This window comes from Anomaloglossus baeobatrachus, chromosome 3, assembly GCF_048569485.1.
Source record: "Anomaloglossus baeobatrachus isolate aAnoBae1 chromosome 3, aAnoBae1.hap1, whole genome shotgun sequence".
Lineage (NCBI taxonomy): Eukaryota > Metazoa > Chordata > Amphibia > Anura > Aromobatidae > Anomaloglossus > Anomaloglossus baeobatrachus.
The window spans coordinates 148873390-148894239 of NC_134355.1; the positions used below are offsets into that span (position 1 = coordinate 148873390).

The window sequence follows — 20850 nt, forward strand, 5'->3', positions numbered from 1 at the left end:
GGGAAAGGGAGGCTGATGCTGAGGGAGGCTGGAAGGAGAGAGCCTGATGCTAGGGACAGAGACGCTGATGCTGGGAGGAGAGAAGCTGATGCTGCGGGCAGAGAGGCTGATGATGCGGGTACAGAGGCTGATGCTGGCGCAGCATGGCGGATGGAGCACGTTTGGTAATGCGCAGCATGGCGGATGGAGCACGTTTGGGAGTGCGCAGCATAGCGGATGCAGTACGTTTGGGAGTGCGCAGCATGGCGGATGGAGCACGTTTGGGAGTGCGCAGCATGGCGGATGGAGCACGTTTGGGAGTGCGCAGCATGGCGGATGCAGCACGATGGCGAGTGCGGAGTATGGCGGATGGAGCATGTTTGGGAGTGCGCAGCATGGCGGATGGACCACGTTTGGGAGTGCGCAGCATGGCGGATGGAGCACGTTTGAGAGTGCGCAGCATGGGAGATGGAGCACAATGGGGGGTGCGCAGCATAGGGGATGGAGCACAATAGGGAGTGCACTGCATGGGGGATGGAGCACGATGAGGAGTGCCCAGCATGGCGGATGAAGCACGTTTAGGAGTGCACAGCATGGCGGATGGAGCACGTTTGGGAGTGCGCGGCATGGCGGATGGAGCACGTTTGGGAGTGCGCAGCATAGATGATGGAGCACGATGGGGGGTGCGCAGCATAGGGGATAGAGCACGATGGGGAGTGCGCTGCATGGGGCATGGAGCACGATGGGGAGTGTGGAGTATGGCGGATGGAGCACGTTTGGGAGTGCGCAGCATGGTGGATGGAGCACATTTGGGAGTGCGCAGCATAGCGGATGGAGCACGTTTAGGAGTGCGCAGCATGGGAGATGGAGCACGATGGGGAGTGCGCAGCGTGGCAGATGGAGCACGATGAGGAGTGCGCAGCATAGGGAATGGAGCACGATGGGGAGTGCGCAGCATGGCGGATGGAGCACGTTTGGGAGTGCGCAGCATGGCGGATGGAGCACGTTTGGGAGTGCGCAGCATGGCGGATGGAGCACGTTTGGGAGTGCGCAGGATGGGAGATGTAGCACGATGGGGGGTGCGCAGCATAGGGGATGGAGCACGATGGAGAGTGCACACCTCCCCCCAACACACACACACGCGCGCGCGCACACTGCACAACACACCACACACACACACTGGAAACCACAAACAACTGCCCTACACAGACACCCACACACAGACAACGCTGCACACACAAATATACGCACATACCGCACATATATATATAACAAAAATCATACATGAACTACACAATACGTAAATTCTAGAATACCCGATGCGTAGAATCGGGCCACCTTCTAGTGTAACCATAATTATCTAAGATACTGTAGTGTCCTGCACATGTAACCATGATTATCTAAGATACTGTAGTGTCCTGCACATGTAACCATGATTATCTAAGATACTGTAGTGTCCTGCACATGTAACCATGGATATCTAAGATACTGTAGTGTCCTGCACATGTAACCATAATTATCTAAGATACTGTAGTGTCCTGCACATGTAACCATGGATATCTAAGATACTGTAGTGACCTGATTACATTAATCATGGATATCTAAGATACTGTAGTGCCCTGCACATGTAACCATGGATATCTAAGATACTGTAATACCCTACACATGAGGTAACAGTTTAGGTCCAGTCACACTAAGCAACTTACCAGCGATCCCGACAACGATAGGGATCGCTGGTAAGTTGCTAGGAGGTTGCTGGTGAGATGTCACACTGCGACGCTCCAGCGATCCCACCAGCAACCTGACCTGGCAGGGATCGCTGGAGCGTCGCTACACGAGTTGCTGGTGAGCTCACCAGCAACCAGTGACAAGCCCCCAGCGCCGCGTGGAAGATGCTGCGCTTGGTAACTAAGGTAAATATCGGGTAACCAACCCGATATTTACCTTGGTTACCAGCGCACGGAGCTACACGTGCAGAGAGCAGGGAGCAGCGCACACCGCTTAGCGCTGGCTCCCTGCTTTCCTAGTTACAGCACACATCGGGTTAATTACCCGATGTGTGCTGCAGCTACATGTGCACAGAGCAGGGAGCAGCGCACAATGCTTAGCGCTGGCTCCCTGCTCTCCTAGCTACAGCACACATCGGGTTAATTAACCCGATGTGTCCTGCAGCTACATGTGCACAGAGCAGGAGCCGGCACTGACAGTGAGAGCGGCGGAGGCTGGTAACAAAGGTAAATATCGGGTAACCAAGGACAGGGCTTCTTGGTTACCCGTTGTTTACTGTGGTTACCAGCCTCCGCAGAAGCCGGCTCCTGCTGCCTGCACATTTAGTTGTTGCTCTCTCGCTGTCACACACAGCGATGTGCGCTTCACAGCGGGACAGCAACAACTAAAAAATGGCCCAGGACATTCAGCAACAACCAACGACCTCACAGCAGGGGCCGGGTTGTTGCTGGATGTCACACACAGCAACATCACTAGCAACATCACAAAAGTTGTTCGTTAGCAGCGATGTTGCTAGCGATGTTGCTTAGTGTGACGGGGCCTTTTGTCACTGACCCAAAGTCAGATTACAGGATCACCAGTGAGGTCCAAATTGAATTAGGCCTTACTAATAACGAGCGCTCGGAGAAAGGGATTCACACTTGTTGTGAGCAAATCATTTCTCTCTATTTTTCCCGCGCAGATTTCTTATACCATTTACAACCAAATGTAATACTACATGCAACGTTTCCATTGGGAGCTTCACCAGCCGCCCCCTTCTCAGAAATACATTATAACATATATTTATCATGGGTTTCTCAGTACACTAACCATAACACAGTTTTCTCATAACCTCAATATTGCAGATGAGATAAGAAACACGGTACTACACACTGGGATAGCATCTTGGAGATGGAAATACCCCTTTAATTCTCACACTTGTTTCAACAAATTAAGCCTAAATCTAGATAAGAAATGTTATATATATGACCCGAGAATGCTGGTTCTTTCTTCACTTACAAGCCCCTTCTCCTACCCACCCCTACTGAACTAATTGTGTGAAATAGCTTTGTTAATGCTCATTCACACAATCATTTCTTCTTTGCATTTGAGTGTTACCTGTGTTTTTCGAGGATAGCAGTCATACATATAATGTCCAATATCAATCAGATTGTCAGATCAAAATCAGCAAGGCAAGTTTAAGTGTCTGTAAAAAAAAATTGGACAGCGCTCAAATGCCATCCGAGTATTGTCCGATTCCACAGACTGCTAGAATGAAGAAGGTAGAGAAACCTTTTTTTTTCACGAGAAAAAACGGACCAAACCGATGAAACTCGATTGACATCCTGATGAAAATCTGATTAAACTTTGATATGGTAAAACTGGATTTGTTTTTCTCGTATGTGACAAAAAACTGACATCTGAATGGTTCCTTAAAGTAAAACTGATTGTCGGCTCATAAAACTATCAGATTGTAGTTCCTATTAAACTATATAGAGGGGCGAAGAGGAATTTGTGAAGAGCACTCGAAATAGTCATTGGTCAAATCATACTAGTTTGTGGCAAATTTGATTAAGTTCATTGCTGGATTCACAGCCACACAGCTCAGTACTCATGTGTAATGTCCTCCATGCAGCTGCTACTTTGGTCTGTGTGCAATAGAGATAGGAGCAGGATCTTTCTGTGGGTACATTTACATGATAGTTTATTCTGAAAAGTTATCTGAAATGACAGGTACAGAGACAATTTTTATTATAACATGTCATTTTTTGTCTTATACTATTAGGTACGTCTGGTACGCAGCCGATAGGGTGTTGGTGGGACATCTGTCCTGGATGCTATTTGCCAGTGCGGGTACTAACAATCCATATAAGCAACTGATTTGTTGTTCTTGGTAGAGGAAAGCCAAGGTTTGTATGGCAGGGATTTTTTCTGTCAATATTCCTACAGAATAGAGCTGGTCACCACTATCACCCCCAATATCTCCATTACCATGAACATTCATCTTAGTGAAATGGGTGCAGAATTTTACTCATTATAAGCAGCTCAAAATCCCTCTGCTGAAACTTATCTCAAGGGCTCATAAAAGGGTGGAAAAATACCCATACAAATTGTCCAGCCCTTGCTGATATCCAAACTGTATAGTATTTACCAAAGAGTCAGAAATCAAGTCTAATGTCCCCGGCTAGCGTCACACTATACTCTACCTCTGCCTAGAGATAGACTGCATTCAGAAGCAATATTTCTGTTCAGAGTTTCTGTATGGCAAAAAAGAGGTTCATATAATTCACAACAAATCTATAACCGCTCCAGAGCAGCTAGGCAACAGTGACTGTAACCCCCTGTGCGCACTGGAAAAAGTAATTTTCTGAAGAAAATTCCGCAGGCACTGAAAGATTACCGCACCCACGGAAAAAAACGCAAAAAAACGCACTGAAATCCACAAGCATTTTGTTGCGTTTTTTGTGTGGTTTTGGTGCGGTTTTTCGACAGGTTGGTACATGTGTTTGAATGCATTCAATGCAATAAAGTTCATTGAAGAAAAAAAAAAGAAAAAAAAAAGGTCATTTCCTTCTGAGATAGATATATAGATAAATAGATAGTGGATAGATAGATAGATAGATAATGGATAGATAGAGGGATAGATAGACAGATAGATAATGGATAGATATATAGATAGATAGAGGGATAGATAATCAATAGATAGAGGACAGATCAAGATAGAGGACAGATCAATCAATAGATAGAGTCCCTGTGAGGACACTGCAGTTCTCACGAGCGGTAGTGTGTTCATATTATCGACCGTGAAAAATGACCTGTGGTTACCTCTGCAGGCTCATTACGAGGCTGCATAAAATACAGTGTGTCAGCGCAGCTGCAGCAGTCTGCCGGAGCTGTGTGCTGGGGGGGTGTAATAAAGTGGTGAAAGAGGGTGCTTTTTTATTTAAAATAAAGGATTTTTCGGTGTGTGTTTATTCACTTTACTTATGGGTTGATCATGTCAGCTGTCTCAGACGCTGCCATGATTAAGCCTGGACTTAAATGGCAGCAATCCGCTGCCATTTAACTCCTTATTACCTGGATTGCCAATGCATCATGGCAATCTGGAAGAGCCGGGGACACGCCGGGACTGTTGCATAATGGATTCGACAGTCCCGAGGCAGCTGCATTAACCCTGGCCCTCGCCAGCCTGAGAATACCCGCCCGCCGCTTTGTGTTTACCTCGGCTGAACGGTAAACATACGGCGGAGCCGGCGTTTTTTTTGTTTTTTTTATTTTTATATGTACGTTTGGTTTCTATGTGTATTATATATGTCTGTGTCTGTGTGTGAGTGTGATATGTGTATGTTTACTCTCTGCTCCGCGTCCTCAAAAACCTCAGTATATTTACTTCCTGAACTGATGCATTTCCTCCAGCTTTCAGTATGTTCTGTTAGAACAGAAGTCTGATGTTTAAAGAGGAGGTTCACTACTCTGCACTAGTGGCCACATCCCTGCAAAACTGATAGGGAAGGCTTATACTAAATACCTTCATCAGCTAATTCTATCTGTGAGTGACGCTATAATGGTCCGCTCATCCCCATGAAGTGACCCCCGGGCTCCGTGACCTTTGGGATCCGGTGATGTCAGGTCAAGTTCCAGTTGACCTGACATCACCGAGCCCGGCCCCAGTCTTCCTTAGTGACTGGGCTGTGGGCGGCGTTTCACAGCTCGTCACAGCCCAACATCACAGCCCAACATCGCTCCTGCTTGTGGAAGGAGAGCATGCAAGACATGCTGCACTGTGACACTTGGCTGTGACGAGCTGTGAAACCGTACCCTTGGCCCAGTCACTCCTGAAGACTAGAACAGGTCGCGATGATGTCAGGTCAACTGGACGTTGATGTCACATCCCTGGATCCCAGAAGTCATGGAGCCTGGGGGGTGTCACTATATGGGGATGAGAGGGCAGCAATAGCGCCATTCACTGGCAGAATTGGCTGATCAAGGTATTTAGAAAAAGCCTTCCCTATCAGTTTTACAGGGGTGTGGTCACTACTGCTGAGTAGTGAACCAGCCCTTTAAGTTAAGGGAACACCATGGGATGTGATGCCAATACTAGAAAAACAGTGCCAGTCCGGAAGGTAAGTGTGCATATTTTATTTTTTAATTTACTTTTTTTGGGGGGGTGGGGGCTCCACACCTTTTAATGTCTGGTATATCTCTTAACTCTCTTTAAAGGTAATGTTTCATGTCTCCAAATGCAAAACATTATTGACTATGGGGTTAATCTGCAAGTTAATAGTGATACAATGCTGTCTGTCCCACTTACTAAAAGCGCAGCTAAGCGGAGATAATGAACTTTACTCCTCCCGGAAGCCACCGATTTACAGTCATTGAGGAGAGTCACCGCTCACAGCACTGTAAGCATACTCTGGCACTTTGATTGACAGCTCGTTCTGCACAGATTCAAAGTGCTTGGGCATTCTTACACCGCCGCTCACAACACTCTAAGCAGTAACTGTATCCGCTCCTCCACGCATCTATAACTAACAACCAGCATCTCCTAGAAGGAAAAAAAGTTAATTTTCTCCCAGCAGCCGCACTTTCAGTATGGGGGCAGGACAGCATTTTAACGCTATTAACCTGTAGATTAACCCTATATCTACATGTCAGCAGCATTTGTGCACATGATGGGTACCTAGAGGATCCTCTATAAAATATAAATACACTGTATATATATATATATATATATATATATATATAAAAAAATGGTGAGAAAAGCTGTGGAGAGAATAAGGCGCAAATAGGGTCTTTCCCGGTAGGACACGTGGGGGTAAGTGTGGGTTAGAACACCCACCTGGGGGGGTTGTGCAAGTCACAACCCCTATGAAGGCACATAGTGGACATGAAAGGCAGTGGTCCCGCAGTGTAGAGATAGTCCAAGAGGTAGAGGAGGAAGCAGGTTTAAAATACCGCGCCAAACCACAGAAAATCCAGATGCTGTTAGTAAATCCCTTTTACTTTATTTTTTACACAGGTCTACGCGTTTCAAGGACATATCCATCTTCGTCCTCAGGACAATGTACAGAGAAAAACTATCAACTATCTAGTTTTTCTCTGTACATTGTCCTGAGGACGAGGACAGATATGTCCTCGAAACGCGTAGACCTGTGTAAAAAATAAAGAAAAAGGGATTTACTAACAGCATCTGGATTTTCTGTGGTTTGGCGCGGTATTTGAAACCTGCTTCCTCCTCTACCTCTTGGATTATATATATATATATATATATATATATATATATATACACACACACACTATATATATATATATATATATATATACATATATATATACACATACATATACATAACGGTATATATATATATATATATATATATATATATATATTATACATATAACTTCCATTGGTGTCAGTGCTCAGTGCTATGCTCCCTAGTTCTTTCCCGCACAGCACTGCTAAGACATGGAGTGGCAGTAGAATCACACGGTCATGTATTACTGACCCCCCACAAGGGATGAAAAGACAAAGGTAAACGAGAAGAGGTGAAACATCCTTTGAGAAGTGAATTTTAAAGCTGGGTTTACACACTGAAACTTTCTAGCGATCCCACCAGCGATCCCAACCTGGCCGGGATCGCTACAAAGTCTCTGGTGAGCTGTCAAACAGGCAAACCTGGCCAACGACGCAACAGCGATCCGGACCTGCAGAGCGACTAGCTGGTTGTTGGGGACGTGTCAAAGCAGCTATTTGAAAGGGAAGTCGCTGTAAAGTCCCCTTTACACACTGAAACTTTGTAGCGATCATGCTGCACAGCGGGAAACAAAGGACCAAAGAATGGTCCTGAATGATTTGTAGCGATCACAACTTCACAGCAGGGGCCAGGTCACTGATGTGTTTCACACACTGCAATGTCGCTGGGGAGGTCGCTGTAACGTCACAAAACTGGTGACGTTACATCGATGTCGTTTGCGATGTTGCAGTGTGTAAAGCCACCTTAAGATTCATTTCAGCCTGATCTTGTCTGCTTATGTCTTTAGGCTTTTATCCCTTCAATGTGAAATGATTGGGATTGAAATCTGAAGTGGTATTGGAGCCTGTCATATTGCTGCTTATGCTGTCAACATTAGAATCATATTCCAAATTGCTAAATAACAGCGCCACCTACTGGGCAACTAACAATAGAAAAAATACCAGAAATCCTCATTTTTCTACAGATGATTAGGAGTGGTTGAGTTGGACCCGTGGGATTATTTTTTGAATATTAAGTATAATTCAATCAGTAATTGAAGATGATTTCAAATAAGAAATATTTTTTTTTACTTTTCATTCTCAATAAAAAGACATCCAATGGGAAAAAATCCACAAAGCAAAAAGAAGAATATATAAATCCCAGCAATACGGCTACTGATTTGAAGCCATGCCTAGCTGGATGAATAATTCCCCCTAACCGCATTTGGAAGGGGTCTGTAAAGACCTCCATCAATTTTGGCATTCACTGAATATTAGCCATGCTTTGGAAATCTGCAAAAGCAAGAAAATAGTATTGGTTAATCTGTAGGCTGGACCGTTTGATATAAGACTATATCTAGAATTTGGAAGGAGCAATTGACTTGTATCATTTATTTTAATGGAACACATCAGTTTCTAAGAGCAACGAGTTAAGCAAGAATTACTCAGAAAACATTCACATAATGAATCCTTGCCAGGGAAAAGAAAGCGGCGAATGCTCTCAGCTTAATAAGATTGGACAAGGGACAGCTAAGCCATCAGTACATTCAAAATGAAGGCAACAGCGGCTCAGCGTAACTAAACATGACATTTGCAGCCAAAAGCCTGAGAACATCTGAGGATGACAGAAATATCTGTGTTGGCTGGTGGTCACAACGCCTGGGCTTTACATGTAATAATCACGTGTGACACAGCTCATTACACAAAGTAAAGTGACAGAAACAAATTACTGCTGACAATTAGAAATGTTAACGGGAATCTGTCACCGGGTTCATCTGAGAGCAGCATTATGTAGAGACAGAGACCCTGATTCTAGTGATGTGTCACTTACTGGGCTGCCTACTGTAGTTTTTATAAAATCACTGTTTGATCTGCTGCAGATTTACCAGTACTCTGTATAACCCCGCCCACACCACTGATTGGTAGAACCAAAGCAAGAGAGTCTTTAAATTTGCCTAGTGACAGAGACACCCAGACAAGCCATAGTTATAAATGTACAAAACATTTTATTTATATAATGCTGTAGGGATATCAAAAACATATAACGAAAGACATAGAGAAAGGACCAAGGAGAAGAGGTGCTGGAGGGGAAACACCCCACGTGTCCCGGAAAACAAGTCAGGGGGAACAAGTCTCCAAAAGATCTAAGAAACCTTCCCAGGGTTAAAATAACCAACAGGTAGATGAAAGCCCAAGAATGTAAAGGTGGCCTAATGAGCCAAAGTAGTTCCAAGTATAGCCTAAAGGGCAATGCACCTACCAGGACGACGGATTACCAGAGGACCGGGGTAGCACGTGGGGACAGCTTTCTGCCTATGCAGTGTAGAATCAGTGGTGGGGCGGGGTTATACAGTGCTCATAAATATAGAGGACTACATGGCAGCAGGTTACTAATCCTCTAGTGATAATCTCATGCTGAGAGAGGAGTCGCAGGAATCAGAGTCTCTTTCTCTACATTACTCAGCTCTCAGATGAAATGTCAAAAACATTGTAAGGCCTCTCTCACACGTTCGTGAAAAACCACGCACATTTTTCACGGACGTGTCAAAGGTGCATATTGCCCTCCGAGAGCCGTGTTGATGGCACATGTGTGTTATCCGTGTGTTATCCGTGACAACACACGGAGAACGGGAACTTTCTGCTCACCTGTCCCTGGCGTCGCTGTCCGTGGTGCTGATCTTTGGTCTCCGGTCCTGCCGACTCCCCGCTGCTGCAGCTTCTGGCCGCAGTGAAGTGAATATTCAAAGAGCATAATGAGCGGCGGTCAGCAGCAAGTGACAGCAGCGGCAGAGACTGCAGGGCTGGAGAAGGTGAGTAAAGGTTTGTTTTTTTTTCTCACAGACACATGTCTTTTCTCCGGTGCGTGACACATAGAACACATCCGTGTGGTCCGTGTGTGTTACGTGTGACCCGTTTGCGTTCCGTTTGACACCTGTGATACCGGAGAGAAAACGGACATGTCGGCGTGAGACATGTGCAGATATGAGCTATTTCGGCTTTACTTATTCTTTACGCTGCACCTTACACTGGATTCTTTAGGGAGAATGTAATACCCCTAATGGCAGATTAGGAAGCTAAAATCAGGGAGGTCAATTTAGTAACCGGTTTAGAGTAGTTTCAGTCTGCGCAGGGGCCTTTAGGGACTGCACAACTGGGACCTCTTGTCTGTACAAGAACAAGGAAGATCAGGTGTAGTAGTATTTAGTAAGACCTTAGTTTTCTTTATTTATCTTGTGAACTTTATTGCGCATAACATTATGCAACAAAACTGGCACAAAATACGTTGAAAAGTCAGAGTTGTGCAACTCTTGGCGTTTTCATGAAAGATTGTAGCAGCTATGACTAAATGGGTGAAGCTGGGGAGAAACAAAGGCGGAATGGTGTGTTGCTACACTCGCTCATCAAATTCGGTAAAAGTGTTTGCGTTTTTTTTACATCAAAAATACTAACTCTAGTCTCAGACTGGAGTAGCCTTTATGTGGATGCACAATGAGAAAAATCCGGGCATCCTACCCCAGCAAACCCTTCATTAAGACTGGAAAAGGTCAGGCTTAATGACTCAGTCTCATAAATGTTTGTGCAAATTAATGGAGACCAGTTTAGCACATTTTTAATGCAATTTGTTTTAGCATAGAAGAGCTGATAAATTCCCCCATTTAAGTGTAAAGATAACGGCACAACTAAAGCGCCTTAGATAAAGTGGAGAATTTGATTGAAATAGCTCTGTCATCACGTACATTAAAGTCATTCTATTACTTTCTAAGCTATAAAACAATCATAACAATGCAGCCTTCAGAATTTAATGCAAAAGTCACCAAGCGTGCAAATTAAAAGTTGTTACAATTGTAGAACTATATCAGCCATTATTCTCTATTTATACTATTAATAGGATAAAATTGCCTGAATGGACCATAGATGATGGTAATGAAAAGCAAATAGAGCAGAGAAACTTCTGGGCATTCAGTCTGAAAGGTTACCAGCCCGTCAGCCATTGGGTTTATCATATCCATAGGCAAACTACAGACTGACATCCACAGTGGCCAACACGGAAGGCTTGTAGCATGAATTTAATTGAGAATCCTAAGGCTATGTTCCCACAATGAGTATTTTGTGAGTTTTTCAGGTTACAGATTTTCTGCACCATTTCTGGCCTAATTAGCTAAATTCAGTTACAGGCATTTGTAGCGCATTTCTTCAGCTGCAGGTCTCGTCTTCTTTTCTTATGACATGTCTTGAATGCTAGATCTAAAACGTTAATAAAAAAATGTACCTAAACACTAACAGGGAGGTACTTGCTACCTGTCTGCTTGTTGTGCCCGGTGCCATTCTTCGCTGACACACAGCGTTCGCAGGCCGATACCGTGGCTTTGTCAACAGAGCAGAGGCATCCTTTCCCCTCTGCCCTGTAGATAGGAGGGACAGCCAACATCATGCTGGTTAACAGCCAGCTCTCTGCTGCTTAAAGAGGACCAACCATCAGGATTTTCATATATAAACTAAAGCCAGTATTATACAGGCACTACCATGTTTGCCTGAAAATAAGACCTCCCCCGAAAATAAGACCTCCCAGGAGTTTTCAGGGAAGCTTTAATATAAGACATCCCCTGAAAATAAGACCTTGCCGCGGTCAATAATGAAGTGTCATGCAGCGGTGAAAAAATTAATGACACTGGAGGACACTTCATTATAGACAGCGGGCATCCCCAGAAGAGAGAAGACAGAAGAAAGAAGACCCCCGATCATACTTACCAGACGCCAACCGGGAGCAGGTGAGCGCAGCAAGGTCCTGCGGCAGAACACACACACACATTAGATCACACAAACACACACACACACACACACACACACACACACACACACATACACACACACACACACACACACTCTACAGATCATCCAGTGATATCGCTTGCTTCTCGGCAGCGATACTGTGCCTGCAGTGATCTTCCAGGACCTGCCGGATGTTGTGAGTGTGTGAGCACGTATGTGCGATATTGTGAGTGTGAGTGTGTATAAGTGTATCCAATTCAAACTACTAACCCTGACCTACAAAGCTATCCATAATCTGTCTCCTCCATATATCTCTGAACTAATCACTCACTACACTCCAAAACGTAACCTCCGGTCCTCCCAAGATCTCCTTCTCTCCTCCTCTCTCATTCGCTCCTCATGCAACCGACTCCAAGACTTCTCCCGAGCATCCCCAGTCTCCTGGAACTCACTGCCTCAACACATCAGACTATCTACTACACTTGCAAACTTCAAACGGACTCTGAAAACTCATCTGTTCAGAAATGCCTATAATCTACAATGACGCCACTGCCCCACCACCGTGCGGAGCTGCCGCCCCACCACCGTGCGGAGCTGCCGCCCCACCACCGTGCGGAGCTGCCGCCCCACCACCGTGCGGAGCTGCCGCCCCACCACCGTGCGGAGCTGCCGCCCCACCACCGTGCGGAGCTGCCGCCCCACCTACACCCCACCTACTGTCTCCTCCCCAAAATCCTTTAGGATGTAAGCCCGCAAGGGCAGGGCCCTCTTCCCTCTGTACCAGTCTGTCTATTGTAACTTGTATATGTATTCTGTATGTAACCCCCTCATGTACAGCACCATGGAATCAATGGTGCTCTATAAATAAACAATAATAATAATAATAATAATAATAATAATATAAGTGTATGCAATCAGATGTGTGAGTGTGTGTGTGTGTGTGTGTGAATGCACGCGATCGGATCTGCGAGTGTCGGCAGGAGGCAGAGGAGGACAGCGTGCAGCACAGCTGCTGGGACCACCCACAGGAGGGCACAGGGAGAAGTGATGTGTGTGTGTGTGCTGTCTAATGTGTGACTGTTCTGTTGTGTGAGTGTCGGCCAGACGCAGGGGAGCCCAGCTGCAGGGAGATCACAGGGAGAAATGATGTGTGATGTGTGTGTTTGTGTGTGTGCGTGTGTGTGATCTGATGTCAGCCAGACGCAGGGGAGGAGATCACAGGAGGATCTGGGAGCCATACAGACGCCCTGGGCTGGTAAGTATGACAATCCTGGGATGGGTGCTTTTTTGCTTTTTGTGGGGTTAAACTTACCCCCAACCATGTCTCCTCGAGAATAAGACACCCCCCCCCCAAAATAAGACATAGCGCTTTTTTCAGGGCAAAAAAAAATATAAGACAGTGTCTTATTTTCGGGGAAACAGGGTATCATGCTGATTCTAAACATACCTTAAGTTGTGAGATTGGATGTATACTTTCTGAAATACAGGCAAGTAAAGGTTGTGAAATACACTATTACTTGATTGATAGCAGCTACAGAATAGCTAATAGGTGGGTCGGGTTTTGCTAGTTATTCCAGTCCCTGTCTGCTGCCTGGCCTTCCTCCCCCTGTCTATGTTATTACAGGGGGAGGATGGAGAGAGGAAGGACAGGGGGGAGGAAGGACAGGGGGGAGGAAGGACAGGCAGGCAGACAGGGGAGAGAATAACTAGCAAAACCCGACCCACCTATTAGATATTCTGCAGCACTTATCAATGAAGTAACAGTGTATTTCACAAATTTTACTTGCCTATATTTTAGAAACTATACATCCGATCTCACAACTAAAGTTATGTATAGATTCAGTATAATCGCACTAGTATAGCACTGGCTTTAGTTTATATATGAAAATCCTGGCGGGTGCTCCTCTTTAAGGCTCTGTGCCCACGTGTGCATATTGCATGCAGTTATGCTGTGTTCTGCACCGCAGCGTAACTGCATGCGTCCTGCGTCCCCAGCACAATCTATGAAGATCGTGCAGAATCCATGCGCACGTTGCGTTTTAGAACGCAGCGATTTGCATGCTGCCAAATCTCTGCGTTCTAAAAAGCAACATGTCACTTCTTTCGTGCGCTTTGGATGCAGCCCCCGCTCTGTCTATGGTGGGGGCTGCATCCAGAGTGCATGAAATCGGCTTTTCAGTACGCAGTGTTTCTGCAGCGATTTGAAATGCACGTGTGCTGTTCAAATCGCTGCAGAAATTTCTGCAGGGACAGAACGCAACGTGGGCACATAGCTTAACTGTGAAAATCAGAATGACATTGGCTGTCCCGCACTATCTACAGAGCAGAGCGGAAAGGAAGCCACCACTCTCACGAGACATCAGTGGAAGAAGCTGAATTGCCAACTGGAATGATATGTGCCAGAGAAGAACGGCACCAGGCACAACAGGCAGGTAGGCAGCAACTACCTGCCTGTGGGTGCTTAGGCACATTTTCTTTTTAGGTCATGGATATACCCTTTAACTTTTGAAATGTCTAGTAACTTAGCTTTGCTAAAACCTTACTGATAAAGTCAATTGCAGATTGAACATTTCTTAATGTGTTTTTGCTGCAGAAACACAATAAATCCTCATATGCGTTTTTTTAACGTGAGGATTTTATTCATGTCATTCAAATCTATGGGGAAAATGTACAAATAAAACACATATTTACTCCAAAAGAAAATGACAAGTTGCAGGGTTCAAAAACGCACCGCGGGTGACTATGCAGTATAAAAAAAGCACAGTGTGAATGCAATTTCTATTCCTATACTCTGCTGGTACTTTAAGAAGCTGCACTTTTTGAGGAATGAAAAAAATGCAGCAATTACTCAACGTGTAATCTTAGCCTCACACTCAAATTCTGATAAATGCAGGACCTATGCATACTATTTGGGCGCCTGTTGGCATGGCAGTATACACTGGCTAATGTATATACTATAGTATACATAGTAAATACACTATAATTAGCCACAGGTAAAATGCTGAAGATACAAATTAGTCACTGCTATCTACCATCAAGGGTACCGCACTCCACTTGACCATAAGACATTAGATAATTAACATCTCTTTAATGTCAAGATTCATTAGCAATGATGCAGATTACCACTGATTTCAATCATTAGCCGTCACCGAGTACCGGCCTGGACCGATTCTACAAACTCATCAAATGTGACAAAATAACACTGCCCGGTTCTATACAAATCTCAGAAGTCAAACTATGGGAAATGAAGGAACGAATTGTGATTATTACTTAGTGACGCTCTCAATATTAATATCAATGAGGATCATTCATTACTTTTGAGGAAAATGACACATTTCAACATAATTCCTAGGTAATGACTGCACACACGTGTAGTAGGAAAACCGGCAACCGCACTTAAAAAAATCGGGATGGCAGACTTTAGGTTTTTCCTTTTAGAAACTTATGAATAAACTGGGTGTTACCAGAAAGGAGGGGGGAGGTGTTGTCCCTACACTGGCTGACATTGCCCTATCAGCACTGATTGTGCAGGGACACTCCCGATTTTGGCGTGAGCTGCCAAGGGCCCACCAGTAAGTCCATGTTCACACGCAGCATCTTTTTTGTGAGTGCATCTTAAAATGCACTAACAACGCACCGCGGCAAAAACGCAATGCGTTTTACCGGATTTTTAACGTGTTTTTACTGCGTTTTGCCCACTGCGTTTTTTAAGTCAAATCTATTGACTGGAAGGGCTGAAAAACGCAGTAAAAACGCAAAAAGTATTGACATGCTGCATCTTGGGTGCATCTTAAAAATCGCAGCCAACAAAAGATGCCCAGTGTAGACAGCAAAATCGAAATCTCAGACTTTGCTGGGAGAAGGAAATGCATGGATTTAGGTGCATCTTTGTGACCTCAAAAACGCAGCAAAAGATGCCCTGTGTGAACTTAGCCTTACACTGACTCTGGAGTCCCACTCATCAGCTACATGCAAATATTACATACCCCTCATTCACTCATTTATCTGTACTTCTATGTAAGTGGTTCACTTCGGCACAGGGCCTACCAGGGGATTTTCCTGTTCCCCTGTGGGCCAGTCCGAGCCTGGACACTCCCCTTTGGCAAGGTGAATAGTAACACCCAGCTGAAAATGTATTTATAAATATTCAGGAGGGCTAACAGAGAAACAGCAGAACTCAGCTATAAGAAAAGATGCTCTAGAATTATTAATTCATGGAATGTAAAAATACTTACTGAAATGATAACTCAGGTCCTCTTTAATGGAAATGGTTATTTATTTTCATGTATCACCCACCAATCACATAAGTGATACTCTGCATGCAGGAATCATGCAAATTCCTCAGCAATCTAAAGGGGTCTTTACACGCTACGATGTCACTAATGCGGAGTCGTTGGGGTCACGGAATTTGTGACGCACATCCGGCCGCTTTAGCGATGTTTTGCGTGTGACAGTGATGAGCGATTTTGCATCGTCGCAAAAACGTGCAAAATCGCTCATCGGTGACATGGGGGTCCATTCTCAAAAATCGTTACTGCAGCAGTAACGATGCTGTCCCTCGTTGCTGCGGCAGCACACATCGCTCCGTGTAACACCACAGGAACGAGGAAGCTCTCCTTACCTGCCTCCCGGCCGCTATGAGGAAGGAAGGAGGTGGGCCGGATGTTACGTCCCGCTCATCTCCGCCCCTCCGCTTCTATTGGGCGGCCGCTCAGTGACGTCGCTGTGACGCCGCACGGACCGCTCCCTTAGAAAGGAGGCGGTTCGCCGGTCACAGCGACGTCGCTGGGCAGGTAAGTATGTGTGACGGGTCTGGGCGATGTTGTGCAGCACGGGCAGCGATTTGCCCGTGTCGCACAACAGATGGGGGCGGGTACCCATGCTAGCGATATCGGTACCGATATCGCAGCGTGTAAAGCGGCCTTTAGACTGGATATTACAATAGATGTCTTTTTAATTGTAGTTCAACATAAGGTAATGAATTCTGACCCATCAATATTAAGCAAATTAACTGTAAATACAACATCAATGGAATACAGGGAGCATCTCTCCAGCTCCTAGAACTGCTCGCAGATATTGATCAATGTTTTCTCACCTACAACATCATCTTCACAATGTAAAAGAAAAATATTTTTTCTATTATTATTGATAGCCATTGCTCAATATTTTAGTCCACCAGGATTCTTCAGCAGAAAACAAATGTAATATTTTCTGACATATATTGATTCCTCACCCTGAGGAAATCCACAGAGGACATAATCAAAGCAACCTATTTTTCATAGCTGAACCTCCGTCAGCTGTTCATCAGAATTAAGCATTCTTATTAATAGAGCATTACAGATTGCAAATGGAATTATATAGTTTGAGAAGTAAAAAAAATACTATACAGCAGATGGATGTCTAGGATAAGGGTTCCACTTTAGATCCACAGAACATTAAAACACTTCCCGATGTAATATACAAGCTTAAAAACATGTGGTTCCAATGGGAGATTAGCGCTCGGCTTCCTTGGTGGGTCTTCCAACAAGAGCATGGTGCTCATCTCCCATGGTGGTTATTTCAACAAGAGAATGGTGCTCATCTCTCCTGGTGGGTATTCCAACAAGAGAATGGGGCTCATCTACCATGATGGGTATTCCAACAAGAGAATGGGGCTCATCTACCATGATGGGTCTTACCTGTAGCTGCATTTTGAGCTGTCTTAAACGATTCACATCTTGCTGGACGCCCTCACGTTGCGATGCATCCATGAGGACATTCACGGTGGTCTCAGCTTCCTGGATCCACTTCATGAAGTTCTCATGGTCTTTGACCAACACCTGGAAATTCTTTAGCTCCTTCTCCAACATACTTTGCCGTTCACCAACCCTAAGGGAGCAACAATACACAATAAAGCTTTGATTAAGCTATACAAAATGACATGGAAGTTACATACATTATCAGAATAGAAAAAAACCAACTACCAATAAACAATTTAACTCTAGATTTGTTTACATTATTCATAAGGCAAAAATTAAAATATTTAGCAGACAACAGTATCCTTCCTTGAAATGTTGCTCATCATTCATGACAAACTGCCCAAAGGCAAGAAGTAAGGTCTCAGCCCCCAAACAGACTAGACCTTTCACCAACCCAAAGTTAGCAGTAATGCTTGAATAGGGGAGACTCAACGTCACAATGATTTTGGGATAGCAGAGAACTGGGGCTCCTAAGCTGTCCCTCAAGCTAGGGGACCCTACGCGGTCCCCTAACCTCAAGGATACTCCTAATGGTGGAGAGGCCTGAGTCCCCTCCCTGGCCCTGCTAATGACCAGCCCTGATCTAATTCTCCTTCCCCCACCCACCAGGGAGGGACAGGACAGGAAACCACAGATAAAGACAGGCAAAGGAAAACCTAAAACTCTTGTCACACATCATACACACACAAAGTAAAAGACAATAAGAGATCCAGGAGGAAAGCAAGAGCAGCAAGGAAGTACAAAACAGGGGCACACTTCACAATAGCACAACACAAAAAACACAACTAAGCACAACTATCACCAGAGAGAGTCTGGGAAACCACACCTCACAGATCAACACAGAATAAACTTTAGCTGGCATGTTTAGAAGGATTCCAATAGTATAAATAGGAGGTGAGCAGATGTGATAGGTCTTCTCACAACATGTGATTAAAAAAGCATACAAACTAGCAGAGATTAAAAGCTTCTTTATACACTGCGACATCGCTAGCAATTGCTAGCGATGTCGCGAGTGTTAGCACCCTCCCCCGTCGTTGGTGCGATATGTGGTGATCGCTGCCATAGCGAACATTATCGCTTCGGCAGCGTCACACGCACATACCTGTTCTGCGATGTCGCTGTGCCCGCTGAACAATCCCTCCTTCAAGGGGGAGGGGCGTTTGGCGTCACAGCGACATCACAAAACGGCCGTCCAATAGCAAAGGAGGGGCGGAGATGAGCGGTCGGAACATGCCGCCCATCTCCTTCCTTCCTCATTGCCGGTGGACGGAGGTAAGGAGATGATCGTCGCTCCTGCGGTGTCACACATAGCGATGTGTGATGCCGCAGGAACGAGGAACAACCTCGCTACGTACGAGACAACGATTTTTGGTAAATGAACGACCTCTCATATACCAATGATTTTTGTCTCTTTTGCGATCATTTAAGGTCGCTCCTGCCTGTCACACGCTGCGATGTCGCTAACGGCGCTGGATGTGCGTCACAAACACCGTGACCCCAACGATATATCGTTAGCGATATCACAGCGTGTAAATGGCCCTTTACTCTTGCTAGCCTGCCTATGAATCAGCACACAGCAGGTCGATGCCCGAGTCTGCCTGTGTTGATCCCAAACATCAGAGAAATCATCCAGTGGAGTGTCAGCATCTGCAATCTGCACAATGCTGCCACAACAGTGGGCGAACTTTGTCCAAAACCACATGACAGTAAACTAAGGTCAATGATGCTTACCAAGAATATATATTAGTAATTTATATACAAATCATTCATGGTAGAAGAGGAAAATGTGTTGACTCTATTCAATATGTCCAGTTAATAAGTACTATATGTGTTTATGGCCATCTGTGTAATTTATGGATCATGACAACCTCATCATAATGTTAACTTGTAATGCCATGCCTCACCACTTGGTGAAGTAATGGACAATGAAAGGTAACAAGAGTGTCCAACAGTGGAAGCGCCGTTTTCCTGCACTGAGTTTGCACCATGTTAGAAAATCTCTATCGGAAGACACGGTGAGTAACTTTTCTCATTGAAATTGAATTAAAGTGATGTAGGTTAAGGTCATGGGTGGTTATTCACTGACTCGTTTATTCAAAGAGACATCACTTTAAAAATCTACTACTTTTAATAGCTGAAAACTTTAGTAATAAACAAGAGGTATTTCTCTACATCCAGCAGATTTCCTGTCCAGTGAAGCAGCCGAAGGACAATGCACTCAGTGCCTACGTGGTATAGATTATAATAAAGGGAAATGGCTTGTATTCAGTTCCTCATGAAATGTGACAATTAGTCGTTATTTTATCAAATATACTTTTTGTAACTTGTACAATTAAACTAGAAGTTATATAAAAGCAGCATAATTTAATTCAGAACAAAACAGAATGCTCGCTACAAGAACCTCGACTACACGGGCACAACAAATGATTGAATAAAGGAACACATTGTGTTCATTTGGACTGCGTTCCACTCTTTCCCACAGTACCACCACAAGGGAAATGAGGCATCTCACAGTTCCTATTAAAATCAATGGGCTGTAGGCATAATGTAGGTAGAGGGGCTCTTTATAGCTGCTCTGCCTTGTAAACATGGGATTGCCCTAAATAAAGAATTCCCTAATAAGATATTTGAAAATGGAACCTGTTAAAGGCGTCACTAAATGTGGAGGTAAAGAATAAGAAGTAGTTCAATACAACAGTCTCAAAGTGTATAATGCCCCATTAATTATTCTAAACCGCATAACACTTTCTATAGATGTCGTAATCTCTGAGTTAGTAACATTTATGATTCATAATGTCCAGGAGACAAAAGGAAAATTATGAGATATTCTGAATTTATGACTGGTCTCCAAGACAGATGGTGAGATGGCATCACCTTGTGCTACCTGATGAGGCTTTAGTAGAAAAAAAGTTTGAAAAGTCCTGGTCCAATACATGCATCACCTTATGTATGCCACCTTGATCCCTGCCTGAAGTTACACCTACAAAATATTTTATGAAGCTGAACGATATTTAATTAGTTAAGTAGCGGACAACCCCTTCAATCCAGTTGGCATGGAATCAATGAGGTCTACCTTGATCTGGGAAATGTTGTCTCACTCGGAAAATCTGTAAAAGCACATGCTCTATCGGATGCATGTCAGAT

General features: G+C 44.6%; 1 protein-coding gene across 7 annotated transcripts in view; it reads right to left on the minus strand.

Annotated features, from left to right (window-relative positions):
• The window catches only part of UTRN (utrophin), a 1025654-nt gene that overhangs the window by 495848 nt on the left and 508956 nt on the right, over window positions 1-20850 (minus strand). For all 7 annotated transcript variants that reach the window (XM_075339520.1, XM_075339517.1, XM_075339516.1 and 4 more), the window contains one exon: window positions 17647-17836. In XM_075339520.1, coding sequence (XP_075195635.1) covers window positions 17647-17836 — 190 coding nt within the window. The remainder of the gene's footprint in view (window positions 1-17646; window positions 17837-20850) is intronic.